The sequence below is a fragment of the Pituophis catenifer genome, unplaced genomic scaffold (genome assembly GCF_029215685.1).
Source record: "Pituophis catenifer annectens isolate HBS135680 unplaced genomic scaffold, rPitCat1.0.hap2 SCAF_8, whole genome shotgun sequence".
NCBI lineage: Eukaryota > Metazoa > Chordata > Lepidosauria > Squamata > Colubridae > Pituophis > Pituophis catenifer.
The window spans coordinates 5,642,904-5,656,442 of NW_027256888.1; the positions used below are offsets into that span (position 1 = coordinate 5,642,904).

The 13,539-nt window shown below is 41.4% G+C and overlaps 1 protein-coding gene across 1 annotated transcript in view; it reads left to right on the plus strand.

Moving 5' to 3' along the window:
• Positions 1-13,539, plus strand: part of ARAP2 (ArfGAP with RhoGAP domain, ankyrin repeat and PH domain 2) — a 123,785-nt gene that overhangs the window by 63,925 nt on the left and 46,321 nt on the right. Inside the window, exons 12-15 of the mRNA XM_070948934.1 lie at positions 1,783-1,965; positions 3,672-3,846; positions 5,823-5,957; positions 9,433-9,577. Coding sequence (XP_070805035.1) covers positions 1,783-1,965; positions 3,672-3,846; positions 5,823-5,957; positions 9,433-9,577 — 638 coding nt within the window. The remainder of the gene's footprint in view (positions 1-1,782; positions 1,966-3,671; positions 3,847-5,822; positions 5,958-9,432; positions 9,578-13,539) is intronic.

Here is a 13,539-nt window from a genome sequence, read left to right on the forward strand (position 1 = left end):
GTAAAAAGTTCAAGCTATCAAACGTTTCCTTTAAAGTAGCCATCTTGTGCTCTAGTAATCGACTTTAAAAGTCTTCCTTGACAATTGATATGTAAACAAGGCAGATTTTTTTTCTCCCCAACATACACAAGAAGCTCTTTCTAATTAACTTCAAAGCTTTTCTTTAAGCCAACTTCACAAAGCCTTCATGTTTACGAAGCTGGGCAGAAACAACTCCGAAACCAGCTCTTTGCTGCGTATTGCAAGAAATTAAAATCTTACAAAGCTGGAACGATGGGATTTTGTTTCGTTTTTAATGGATTGAAGAGAATTCCCACCCAGCAACTGGTGGATTTGTGATTCCGAAGATTTTTCGGTCTTAAATGAGCAATACCTAGAGTACTACGTCCAGTTTTGGTCACCACACCATAAAAAAAAGATGTTGAGACTCTAGAAAAAAATGCAGAAAAGAGTAACCAGGATGATGAGGGGACTGGAGGCTAAAGCATACGATGAACGGTTGCAGGAACCTGGCTAGTTTAGTGAAGAGAAGGACCAGGGGAGACACGATAGCAGTCTTCCAATATTTGAGGGGCTGCCACAGAGAGGAAGGGGTCAAACTATTTTCCAAGGCACCTGAAGGCCAGATAAGAAATAATGGATGGAAACAGAACAAGGAGAGATTCAACCTGAAAATGAGGAGAAATTTTCCGACAGTGAGAACAATCAACCAGTGGAACAGAAGTTGCCTTCTGAAGTTGTGGGAGCTTCATCTCTGGAGGCTTTCAAGAAGAGACTGGGCTGCCATTAGTCAGAAATGGTGTAAGGTCTCCTGCTTGGGCGGGGGGTTGGACTAGATGACCTACAAGGTCCCTTCCGACTCTGTTAATCTATTAATCTGTTAATAAGAAAACTAAAAGTGCAAAATGATTAAAAGGATGAGGTTGGATCCAATCTTAAATCCTGAATGGATGCATTTAAGGCCCAGAGCATGATGGCATCCACTGACTCACATTTATGATGGTTGCAGGGGTCTCGGGGTCATGTAGTCCCCTTCTGCGACCTTCTGACAACGGGGAAGCCCAATTCACTTTACAGCCATATTACTAATTTAGCAACTGTGGTGATTCACTAATATGGGGCAAAATTCACTTAACCATCTCACTTTGCAACAGAAACTTTTGGCTCCGTTGTGGTCGTAAGTCTGCATTTTGCTTTAATTTAATTTTTGGAATAAAATAAATATATATTAAATATATATATTAAAAATATATATTATATTTATATATAATATATATTTATTGGTTCGATTTATATGCCGCCCTTCTCCGGAGACTCAGGGCGGCTTACAATGCATTAAGCAATAGCCTTCATACTTTTGTATATACCTGCTTAGTAGGGCTTTTGCCCCCCCCCCCCCCAAAGCGGTGTTCTTTTTTATACAAAGTCATCTTATTGCCCCCACAATCCGGGTCCTCATTTTACCTACCTCGGAAGGATGGAAGGTTGAGTCAACCTTGAGCCTGGTGAGAATTGAACTTGCAGTAATTGCAAGCAGCTGGTGCTACTTAACAGCACTTTAGTCTGCTGCGCCACGAAGGCTCTAATATATTATATTAAAATATATATTAAAATATATATTTAAAAAAATAAGTTCCTTTCCAAACTCCTTTAATCTCATTTTTTCCCCTCTGATTAACGGATTTTCCTTTCTTTTTCTTTTCTTTTCTTTTCTTTTCTTTTCTTTTCTTTTCTTTTCTTTTCTTTTCTTTTCTTTTCTTTTCTTTTCTTTTCTTTTTGTAGCTTTTTATTGTGATAGGCAACGAAAGGTCCAACAGCTTTTGGGAAGGTAACCTCCAGCCGGATGAAAAATTAAAAGTGGATGCCCCAGCTGATAAGAGGCTAACTTTTATTACCCAAAAATACAAAGAAGGGAAATTCAGAAAACTTACGTTGCTGTCTAAAACCAAGGATGAGTTAAACAAGGTAATTGCAGGTGGAAATGATGAGGATGGGAAGAATTTGGGGTCCTTTTTTGCTTTTTTCTTGAAAAAAAAAAACCCCTAAAATGTTTGCGAAATAAAACTAGGGGAGAGTCTTGTGCTGTGCATTGGGATTAAATGGGATGCGGCTTTCTTAACGCAAAAGGAATAAGTTCATTAATGTGATGGATAGAAATGGAATGAAATAAATAATCACAACCCATAATGGCAATGAGCTTGAGGGATGTAGTTTCTGTGCATGTGTCAGCATGTCAAGATGCATTTATCCTAGTGCTGACATAAGAAGGAGAACGCAAGTGTCTGCAACGGGACGGTTGCCTTTCACTTACTTATTTCCTCTGGAGATAATGTCCCCTAGGAGATGGATGGGAGGGGGGAAATTCTTTGAATTGGAGCAGTAGATTAGGGGTGAATGATTGGGAAGATGGCCAATGAATGCAGGGGAGTGGGGGAAGGAAGAGGAGGGATTTTGGGTCAGCACGTCAGTGCTGGCTGCATGGAATCAGTGTAAAAGTTGCCGTGCTAAATAAAATGGAAGTTTGTTTCAAAAAAGACTTTGTTTGAGACGCAATTTATTTGAAGACGGCCTGAAAACCTGACAGCGTGTAGGGGTATATGACAATACAACATAGAAGATTATTAAATTAAGGTAAAACCATCACAAAATTACCATAATATGTAGCCATAGAATAGGATGGATGTCAGTGGTGGGATTCAAATAATTTAACAACTGGTTCTCTGCCCTAATGACCAACTGGGTGGGCGTGGCCATGGTGGGCATGGCCAGGGTGTGTGGAAGGCAGCACTCGGCCTCCTGCACCCCCCCTGGGAGCAAAAACGGGCCGCGGGCGGGACATGCCACTCCCCGCATCCCTTTTTGGCCCTAGTAGGCCTCCCTGAAGCCTCCTGGGAGCAAAAACAGACCATGGGGGGCATGCTGCTCCCCCTGCACCCTGTTTTGGGCCTAGGAGGGCTCCCTGAAGCCTCATGGGAGTGAAAATGGGCTAGGGGGGGTGCCACACCCCCTCATGCCCCATTTTGGGCCTAGTAGGCCTCCCTGCACTTACCTGGGAGCCAAAATGGAGCACATGGGGAGTCTGGGGAGGGAGGAGAAGGGCCAGCCAGCAATTTAACTACCGGTTTACCTGAACCGGCTTGAACCGGCTGAATCCCATCACTGACTTAAACCCAAACTCTCTGTGTATCTGACATTTGGTAGCCGTTTTCTTTCAAAAGAGACTTTTCCTGGGAGCCAAAATGGGGTGCGTGGGGACTCCTGAAAGGGGCGGGGAGGGAGGGGCCAGCCAGCAATTTAACTACCGATTCGTCCGAACCAGCTCAAACCAGCTGAATCCCACCACTGATAGATGTAATAATTCAATTGCTAAGGGAAGTAACCATCTAACTACTTCTGGTGTGGAATGGGACAACTTGCCACAGCCAACTCGCAGCGGCCAATCGCCATGGCCAACTCACCATGGCCAACTCAGCATGGCCACATTGCGGGCTGGGATCTGGCCCGTGGGCCTTGTGTTTGACACCCTTGAGTTAGGCACTTGAGAGCACCATGATGACTATAACTCTTTTCTGTAGGCTCACTCTTGTCTTTGTGAAGCGACCCCTATTCAATTAAGAGACCTCATTCTATTCTTCTGGCATCCTGCTCATACTTTTCACCTTTGTGATCAGGCGCTGTGTGCTGCAGTTATTAAGACGGATGTCTTGGAGACCATGATGTTGTTATTCAGTGGAGCTGACGTGATGTGCGCCACGGGCGATCCCGTGTTCAGCACCCCGTATTTGTTAGCCAAAAAATCCGGGCAGAGATTGCAAATGGAATTCCTCCACCACAATAAGTTTTCAGGTATGGTTTTCAGGTAGTGTGTGCCTTATAGGGGCTCTGTGTGTGTGTCGGTGTATAATTCAGTGGATACCGATTTCAGGTTAGCAGGTGCTGTGTGGGGCTGTGAATAGAGGTTGTGTGTCTGTGTAGCAGACCGGTAGCAAAAATCCCTGCCCCCCCCCATTGCCCAGCTGAGCCACACAATCATCCAAGGCTTTTTAAATTATTTTTAAAAGCATTTTTTCTACAACCTCTTTGGCCAAAAAAATGCTTTTAAAAGTAAAAAAAAAAAAAAGCCTCTGATGATCACGCAGCTCAGCTGGGATCATCAGAGGCTTTTAAAAGCATTTTTTCTACAACCTCTTCGGCCGAAGAGGTTGTAGAAAAAATGTTTTTAAAAGGAAAAAAAAGCCTCTGCTGATCAGGCAAGACAGCTGGGATCGTCAGAGGCTTTAAAAAGAAAAAGAAAGCCTCTGCCGATCAGGCAAGTCAGCTGGGATCGTCAGAGGCTTTAATAAAAAAAAAAGAAAGCCTCTGCCGATCAGGCAAGTCAGCTGGGATCGTCAGAGGCTTTAACAAGAAAGAGAAAGCCTCTGCTGATCAGGCAAGTCAGCTGGGATCGTCAGAGGCTTTAAAAAGAAAAAAAAGAAAGCCTCTGCCGATCAGGCAAGTCAGCTGGGATCGTCAGAGGCTTTAAAAGCATTTTTTTACAACCTCTTCAACCGAAGAGGTGGTAGAAAAAAATGGTTTTAAAAATAATAAATAAAAAAATTGGCCACACCCACTCAGTCATATTAACCCCCCCCCGCCACCAAGCCACGCCCACAGAACCGGTAGTAACAAATTTTACATTTCACCACTGGTCTGTGTACAATTCAATGAACACCGATTTCAGGTTAGCAGGTGCTGTGCGGGGCTGTGAATAGGGGTTGTGTGTTTGTGTATAATTCAGTGGACGCCGATTTCAGGTTAGCAGGTGCCCACAAATAGGGGAGCAAGCATGCATTTATTATTTATATATTAAGAAAAATTGTAGGACAATCCATGTCACAGTGAATCTGGGTAGCTTACAAAAACAAACCTCGATAAACCCACATGCTCCTAGTGACAGCAACCAGATCAACCTCTTGATGGACTGCATATTGCCCTGGGATCACCCGGTCCATTGGCAGAATCGGGTCTTCAGATCTTTTGAAAGAGTGTCAAGGGAGAGGCCAATCTTATCTCCACAGGGATAATGGTCCACGGGGAGGGAGCCCCCATGGAGAAGGACCTTCTGCTAGGTGGACTTCCCTAAGAGAGAAGATCCTTCTTGCCTGCCCACTCTGGTGGGCTTAACATAACATTTTTAAAAAAACATTTTTAACTGGTTTGTCATTTTAAATTGGGGCCAAATTAATATATATCCTTTTAATTGTTTTTAATGTTTGTATTGTATGTTTTTAGCTGGCTGTACACCGCCCCGAGTCACTCGGGAGAAGGTGCGGTATATAAATTCGAAATAAAATAAAAATAAAATATATCATCATCCTTTTTTTAACGACACCATAATCCCTTGCGGGGTGGAGTTCTGGGCAGCTGGATGGATTAGCACAAGGAAAAAAAAGAATCTGCTCCCAGCAATTTACCTCTTTGAAGCAAGCAGCAGAGGCCCACGCAGTAATAGGCCATGGCAATCCCTGCAGCCTGAAACAGCTGAGAGTCGGGAGGCCGATCCAACCGACAATCAACTTGTGCTAATTAGGCTGTGCTGAAGCTGAAATGGGCTCTTTCTTCTTCCTGCTTGCTGCAAGGAGGTAAGTTGCTGGGAGGCAGAGGCCAAAGGTTGGGGGCCAGTGTGTGAGCAGGGCTACATTCGGTGTATAAGACCCACCTAAATTTTCACCCCCTTTTAGGGGGTGGGGAAAGGTGCGTCTTATACTCTGAAAAATACAGTAGTCTTAAGCAATGATTTGAAATTTAACTTCCATAACTAATAGTTCTTCATTACTTTATAGATTTTTCCCACTGTGATGGCCGCACCAACGCCACTTCCTCTCCCGATTCACCCTTACCGTCCTTCCTTTATGATAATTTATACATGGTTTCCTTCAACCCTTCCAAGCTGTTTAGTGAGAGAAAAATTAAGGAAGGTACGTTGGTCTTTTTTATCTATGGCGTGGGTATCTTGGTACTATATTGGTCAGATAACTAGCTCTCAGAAACCATAGCCGAGGTGGCGCAGTGGTTAAAGTGCAGTATTGCAGCTACTTCAGCTGACTGCTAGTTCAGCAGATCAGCGGATCAAATCTCACCGGCTGAAGGTTGACTCAGCCTTCCATCCTTCCGAGATGGGTAAAATGAGGACCCAGATTGTTGGGGGCAATATGCTATTTAGTATACTGTTGATTGTTGTAAGCCGCCCAGAGTCCTCGGAGAGTGGGCAGCATAGAAATATGAAAAATAAATAAATAAATAAATAAATAAATAAATAAATAAATAAATAAATGATGAAGGAGAAAGTTGGTCAGCAGGAGAAAACATGTCCCTACCAAGTATTTTATTGATTTGTTTGCTTATTTGTTTGTATTCTTTGGGTCACCCAACAACAACTAAACAACCAAACTTAAAAAGACATAAATGCTGCAGCTGTTAAATCAACAGGCAGCCTGCACAAAAATGTTCCAATGATAAAATCCGCAAAACAAATCAGGGGCCATTATCATGTGGATTGTGGTGAGATAAATCAGACAGATGGATGATAAGAAAATAGATAATAGATAGATAGATAGATAGATAGATAGATAGATAGATAGATAGATAGATGATAGAGATAAAAACTAGATTTACACTGTATGTTTTGTTTTTTTTTTTAATTTGATTTATATGCCGCCCTTCTCCGGAGACTCGGGGCGGCTTACAATGCGTTAAGCAATAGCCTTCATACATTTGTATATATTTATACAAAGTCAGCTTATTGCCCCCACAAACTGGGTCCTCATTTAACCTACCTTAGAAAGGATGGAAGGCTGAGTCAACCTTGAGCCTTGGCGAGATTCGAACCAGCAGAAATTGCAGGCAGCTGTGTTAATAACAGGGTGCACTAAACCCCTGTGCTATCAAGGCTCTTGTATATGTATATGTAGGATGGATGAGAGATTAAGAGATAAAGATGATAGATACTAAAGAAAGAAAACAGAAAAAGAAAGAAAGGAAAAGAGAAAAAAGAAAAGAAAGAAAGAAAAGGATGGATGAGAGATTAAGAGATAAAGATGATAGATACTGAAGAAAGAAAACAGAAAAAGAAAGAAAGGAAAAGAGAAAAAAGAAAAGAAAGAAAGAAAAGAAAGAAAGAAAGAAAGAAAGAAAGAAAGAAAAGGATGGATGAGAGATTAAGTGATAAAGATGATAGATACTGAAGAAAGAAAATAGAAAAATAAAGGAAAAGAGAAAAAAGAAAAGAAAGAAAAAAGAAAGAAAGAAGAAAGAAAGAAAGAAGGAAGGGAGGAAGGAAGGAAGGAAGGAAGGAAGGAAGGAAGGAAGGAAGGAAGGAAAGAAGGAAAGAAAGAAAGAAAGAGGTGGGTAGGTGGACAGAATGGATGGATAGAAAAGAGGAAGGCAGGAAGGAAGGTAGGAAGGAAAAAGGAAGAGGAAGGAAGAGGAAGGAAGGAAGGGTAGGAGGGAGAAAGGAAGAGCAAAAAGGAAGGAAGGAAGAAAGATCTACATTCCCTTTATGCATTTTAAGAACATAAGAGTAACATTGATCAGTTTTAACACCTTAGGAAATCTTGCTTGGTTATATTTATTACAAATCTGATCAGAATACTTTTTGGGGGATGATTTTTTGAGGCTCTTTTTTCCCCCTTCCTCTCTCTCCTCCCCTCCCCCCCCTCCCCACGCTATAGCTTGTCTTCCTTAGCTTTGCCCCACTGAGCAGGCTTTCTACCCTGACTTCCACCAGCGTAAAATAGATTGACCGTAGTCTTGGCTTCTCTTTCCATCCTTCATGGTAGGTTGTGATGAAGAGCTTCCCCTGTTAGCTTTTGGGCGCTCTACACTCAACCCTTTATTTTGCAACCAACTTCTGTCAAGCTACAGTTTTGTTTCCCCGCAGCTTTCATTCCTGGTTCAGTTCAGAGGCTGCCTTATTTTTCTGCTTACGTTTTCTTTCTCTTTTTTTTTCTTTTTGTCTCCCGATCTCTCGTGTTTTTTTTTTTTCTTCTTGATGGTTTCTGTACATTTGCAATTGGCGATGACAATACGAAGCTTTTAAAAGCGTCTGTTTTTCTTTGACAAGCCTGCGTCATTTCAACGAGGCTATTTAAAAATATCAAAAGGAAGGGAATAAGCCTTCCGAGGCTTATTCACATTAACCACCAAAACATCCCCTTGTTTAAGTTGAAAGCTTTGGTTGAAATTGGACTGGCTACTTAAATGAGCCTAAATAGGAAGCGGAGTAATGGACTTAATTTATAAATCTGATTATTTCCGATAGGGATGGAAGTTCAAAGAACTTTATTTGGTGCAGATGTGAAATGTGCAAATATTGATTTTAGATCCAGGCAAGATTTTACTTACCTGTATTTTTTGGAGTATAAGATACACCGGAATATAAGATGCAGCTTAGTTTTGGGGGAAGAAAATAGGGGGGGGGAAACAAAAACCCTGCCTACCAGGTATTCATCTGGCTAGCATCCTAGCGTCCTTAGTCTGGTCAGCTTCAGCACATTATCCCCTCTTTGGGGATAAAAAACAGCTTCTAAAGCACAACAGATCTTTGGAGAGAGAAGCAATGAGAAAAGCAGGCAAACCACAGAGATCATCGCTTCACTCGCTAGCGCCTTGTTAGGGCTGAAAAAAAACTTCACAGCTGAGAGTCGGAGGGAGCAGGCAAAGCACGGAAGATCGCTTCACTGAAAAAAAGCTTCCAAAGCACAGCTGAGAGTCAGAGGGAGCAGGCAAAGCACGGAAGATCGCTTCACTGAAAAAAAGCTTCCAAAGCACAGCTGAGAGTCGGAGGGAGCAGGCAAAGCACGGAGATCACTTCACTGAAAAAAAGCTTCTAAAGCACAGCTGAGAGTCAGAGGGAGCTGGCAAAGCACGGAGATCGCTTCACTGAAAAAAAGCTTCTAAAGCACAGCTGAGAATCGGAGGGAGCAGATTGCTTCACTCTCTAGCGCCTTGTTAGGGATGAAAAAAAGCTTCAAAAAAGCTACATTCGGAGTATAAGACGCAGCCAAATTTTCAGCCTCTTTTAGGAGGGAAAAAAGTGCGTCTTATACTCTGAAAAATACGGTAATCTATGCTCACCTGATCTCCCCTTTTATGCATTCTGTGTTAGGTGTCTCGATATGCTTACCTGTCTTATTTGAATTCCCAGCCTGTAGGGTGAGTTGGCTGGGATGAGCCAGCCATGGTGAGTTGTTCCGAAAATAACAGCTAGCAAATTTGATGTGCATCACTCAATCACAGAATCCTTTGGTAAAGGCAGATGGAAGGTTGAAGTTTTCCAAGACTCATTTAAAAACTTCCTTTGGCTATCCCTGTTTCCATCATGGATTATTTGCTAATTGTTCTGTGATAATGGTTAACTCTCCAGTTAATAAAGAAATCCATCTTTAAATATAGAGTGCGGTAAGAAATGGTGCGTGTTGGAAAGCGGCTTTTTGAGTTACTATGAGAATGAGAAGATGGCTACCCCAAGCGGGACTTTGGACATTGGTGAAGTCATCTGTCTTGTCATTCATAAGTCGGAAGACACCTTACCCATGGGGTAAGTACGGGGTCATTGTTGGTTTTGGTTAATGATTTGCTCTGTCGGTGTTGATATTATTATTATCTTTATTCATTAAATATGAAACTCAGTCAACTGAACATTCAAAAATGCATCACAAATACCATGGACTGGTGCTAATGGTTGATACGGGTTGCTGCCAGCGTCCTAGGTATCAACCAAGTACCTTCTTAAGATGTACGATGTTCCAAGTAGCGCAGTTTTTTGCAGTTCCGCTGGTGTTATTGCAGGAAGCTGCAATTTGTTGATGTATATTATAAAATTCTTGTATATGGTACCAAATGCCCTGATGACAATGGGTATCACTGTTACATGTTTCATCCATAGCCATGTAGTTTTGATGGCCAGGTTGCAATATTTTTTCCAGTTCTTTTTCTTTGACTCTGGCATCTCCTGGTACCGCGATGTCAATAAATTGTACGTTTCAGTTTTCGACAACTGTGATATCTGGCGTGTTGTGTTCCAAGTGACGATCTGTCTGTATTCGAAAGCCCCACAAGAGCTTCACCTTCTCATTTTTTTCCACTTTTTGTTCCCGTAACTTTTTAGATACAGGAAAGTTGTATTTTTTTACATAATGACCAATGGATTAATTTAGCAATTCGGTCGTGTCTAGCTTTGTAATCAGTTTGTGCGATTTTGCTGCATTCACATATTAAATGTAAAACAGTTTCGACTTTGTTGTTGCAAAGTCGGCAGTTTGGATTGTCGGTGGATTTTTATATATTATTATTATTATGATGTTATTTGTTATTATAGTATTATTTGTATGTTATTATATATTATTATTATTGGTTAATCTTTAGTGAGATTCACAGCCTTTGAGGCTGGTTAATAGCTCAGCAGCTCGAATCCTAACCAAGGACCTAGGAACTGTTAAAGTATCGTCGGAGGATGTAAGCTGTTCCGAGTAAGGTGGTTTTTTGTAGAGTCAAAATGTTCAAGTCCGGCAAATTTAGAATTTCTAAACAGCGGGGTAGCCCTTTGGGTATTGCTCCAAGGGCTCCAATTACAATCGGCACAGCACATGATTTCTTTTTCCACAGTCGCTCAACTTCAATTTGCAAGTCCCAGTACTTTGTGATTTTTCTTTCTTTCTTCCTTCCTTCCTTCCTTCCTTCCTTCCTTCCTTCCTTCCTTCCTTCCTTCCTTCCTTTCTTTCTTTCTTTCTTTCTTCCTTCATTTCTTTCTTTCTTTCTTTCTTCCTTTCTTTTTATTATTATTATTATTATTTTACAAAGCAACCTTTTATAAAAGTTGTTACATTCTTACTGTGGAAGTTTTAATTCTGGATTTCTCATTGTAAATTGCTGGCAGTTCATGGCCAATTTGAAGATAAGCAAATAGAACATAGAATCATAGAGTTGGAAGGAACCTTGGAGGTCTTTTAGTCCAACCCCCTGCTCAAGCAGGAGACCTTATGCCACTCCAGAGAAATGGTTGTCAAGTCTCTTTTTGAAAGCCTCCACTGATGGAGTATCCACAACTTCTGAGTTCCACTGGTTCAGTGGTGGGATTCTACCGGTTCGGACTGGTTCAGGAGAACCGTTTGCTCCGACTTACAGCCGTGAGTGAACCAGTCCTCTCTTTCTTTGAAGTGGGCTCGCCCGCCCCTGTGTTATACTTACCTATATTTCTGCTTCCGAAGCCCAGCTGATCGGGGCAGCAGAGTGGATTGCTGCTCCTAAGCTGTTTTCCTTGCTCTCAGCAACACAGAAGTTCAATTTTTTCAAAGTGTGCACACCCGTGCAGTGCATCTCTGGCGTGCACGCTCAGTGAACCAGTTGTTAAACTGGTAGGATCCCACCATTGCACTGATTGATTGACGGTTGATTGAATGGAATGGAATCAATGAATGAATCAATGGATGAATGAATGATTGAATCAATGAATGAATCAATGAATGGAGTGAGTAAATGAATGAATGCAGTGAGTAAATGAATGAATGAATCGTCTGAATGAATGAATCCATGCATGCATGAATGAATGAATGAATGAATGAATGAATGAATGAATGAATGATGTGAATCAATGAATCAATGAATGGAATGAATGAATGAGTAAATGAATGAATGAATGGTCTGAGAAATTAAACTCACACATTATGGACAGCACGAAGATTTTGAATTTTCTCTCTTCCAATAAAACATTACTCTTAATAAACTTAATGAAATTAAAATTACTTGATATTAATCGGTCTTTTTAAATCAGTGGGTTTAGGAATTCAATATACAATATACAAATATACAATATACAATATACAAATGGAGCGAGTGAGTGAGAGAGTGGATGGATGGATGGATAATGAATGAATGAATGAATGAATGATGAATGAATGAATGATCTTCTGAGAAATGAACCTTATGCTTTATAGGCAGTGTAAAGACTTTGAATTTGCTCTTTCCCAATAAAACTTTTGTCAGCACTTCAACCTGCATTTACTCTAGTGCTGACATAAGAAAGAGAAGAGGGGGCAGCTGGCAAGAGGACTTGACTTGACTTCTCACCTACTTATTTTCCTTGAAGTTAATACCCCCTAGGAGATGAGATGGGAGGGGGACATTCCTGGGAGCTGAAGTAATAGATATGGGGAGAGTGATTTGGAAGAGGGCCAATGAGACGCAGAGAATTGGGGAACGGAAAGGGAAGGTTTGGGGTCAGGAAGTCAGAGTTGGCTACGCCACGACTGGGGACAGATTGTCATGCCTAATAAAATGAAAGATTTTACCGAAGACTATTCGTTTGGAAATGCAATTTATTTTATTTGAGATGACATCGAAACCTGACAACTTTACTCTTAATGAACGTAGCGAAATTAAAATTCCTTGGTATTCATTGCTCTTTTTAAATCGGTGGAGCTTGTAAAAATTACAAACTTTTCCAGAGGCGTGAGGATATTCCTGTCAATTTTTTTAAGCAAGGATCATCATCTCTGATAGAATAGAATAATGCAGTGAAGAATAGGATAGGACAGGACAGGACAGAATAGAATAATAACTTTATTGTCACTTTTAATGTACACTAATCGGCATACATTAAAATAAAATTTCATTGCCTGCAGCTCTCAAAGGGTCACCACCTCCAATATACACTACATAAGCACGACAAAATAAATAAATAAATAAATAAATAAATAAATAAATAAATAAATAAATAAATAAATGCAAAATTATGTATATGCCCACATATGTTATATGACACAGAGAAACAACACAGTCTAGTTCGGATGTACACCTGTACATGGCAAGAATTCTCTGAAGTAGATGAGCCTGTTTGTATGTACCTGTGTTTGAATTTTCATGTGCCTCATCTGAAGACACTGTATTTTCCATTTCAGTTCTAAAGGCAAAGCTAAATGTAATTCCAAAGACTTATCTCTCCCCGTCCCCCCAGTTTAAAATAGAGTCTCAATTTGATCAGGCAATATGTTGACTATTGTTCTCCACCCCCCCACCTAAATTATTGGTTTAGTTCCATTATTTTAGCTTTTCATTCCCTAGTCTATTTGATCCCCTCTCTGTTCCTTGTGGTGGCCCGCCAGCGGCCAACAGAGCTGGCAGCAGATTCAGACAGTGAGGAGGTTGCGGAGGAATGTGGGCCAGTCCTGGAGTCTGGGGAAAGCTCGGATGAGGGCTCTGAGTCGGAGGCAGAGAGGGTGCCAAGGCCATCTGGTAGTTCTTTGCTGTCTCCGGAGTCTCCAGAGTCTGACATCAGCGAGGCAGGAGAACAGCGTAAGCTTGTTCCCAGTGTGCGCATGCACAGAGCTGCCAGAAGACAGGAACAATTAAGAAAACAGGGTCGACTTGGGAGTAAGGCTTGGAGATGATTGGCCCCTCCCATAAGACATAAAAGAGAAGCGAATGGGGCATGAGCTTTTTCAGGAAGCAATTAGTTCATCTGGTCAGTAAAAGCTCTGTTTGACTCTGTGCTAAGTTTGGCCT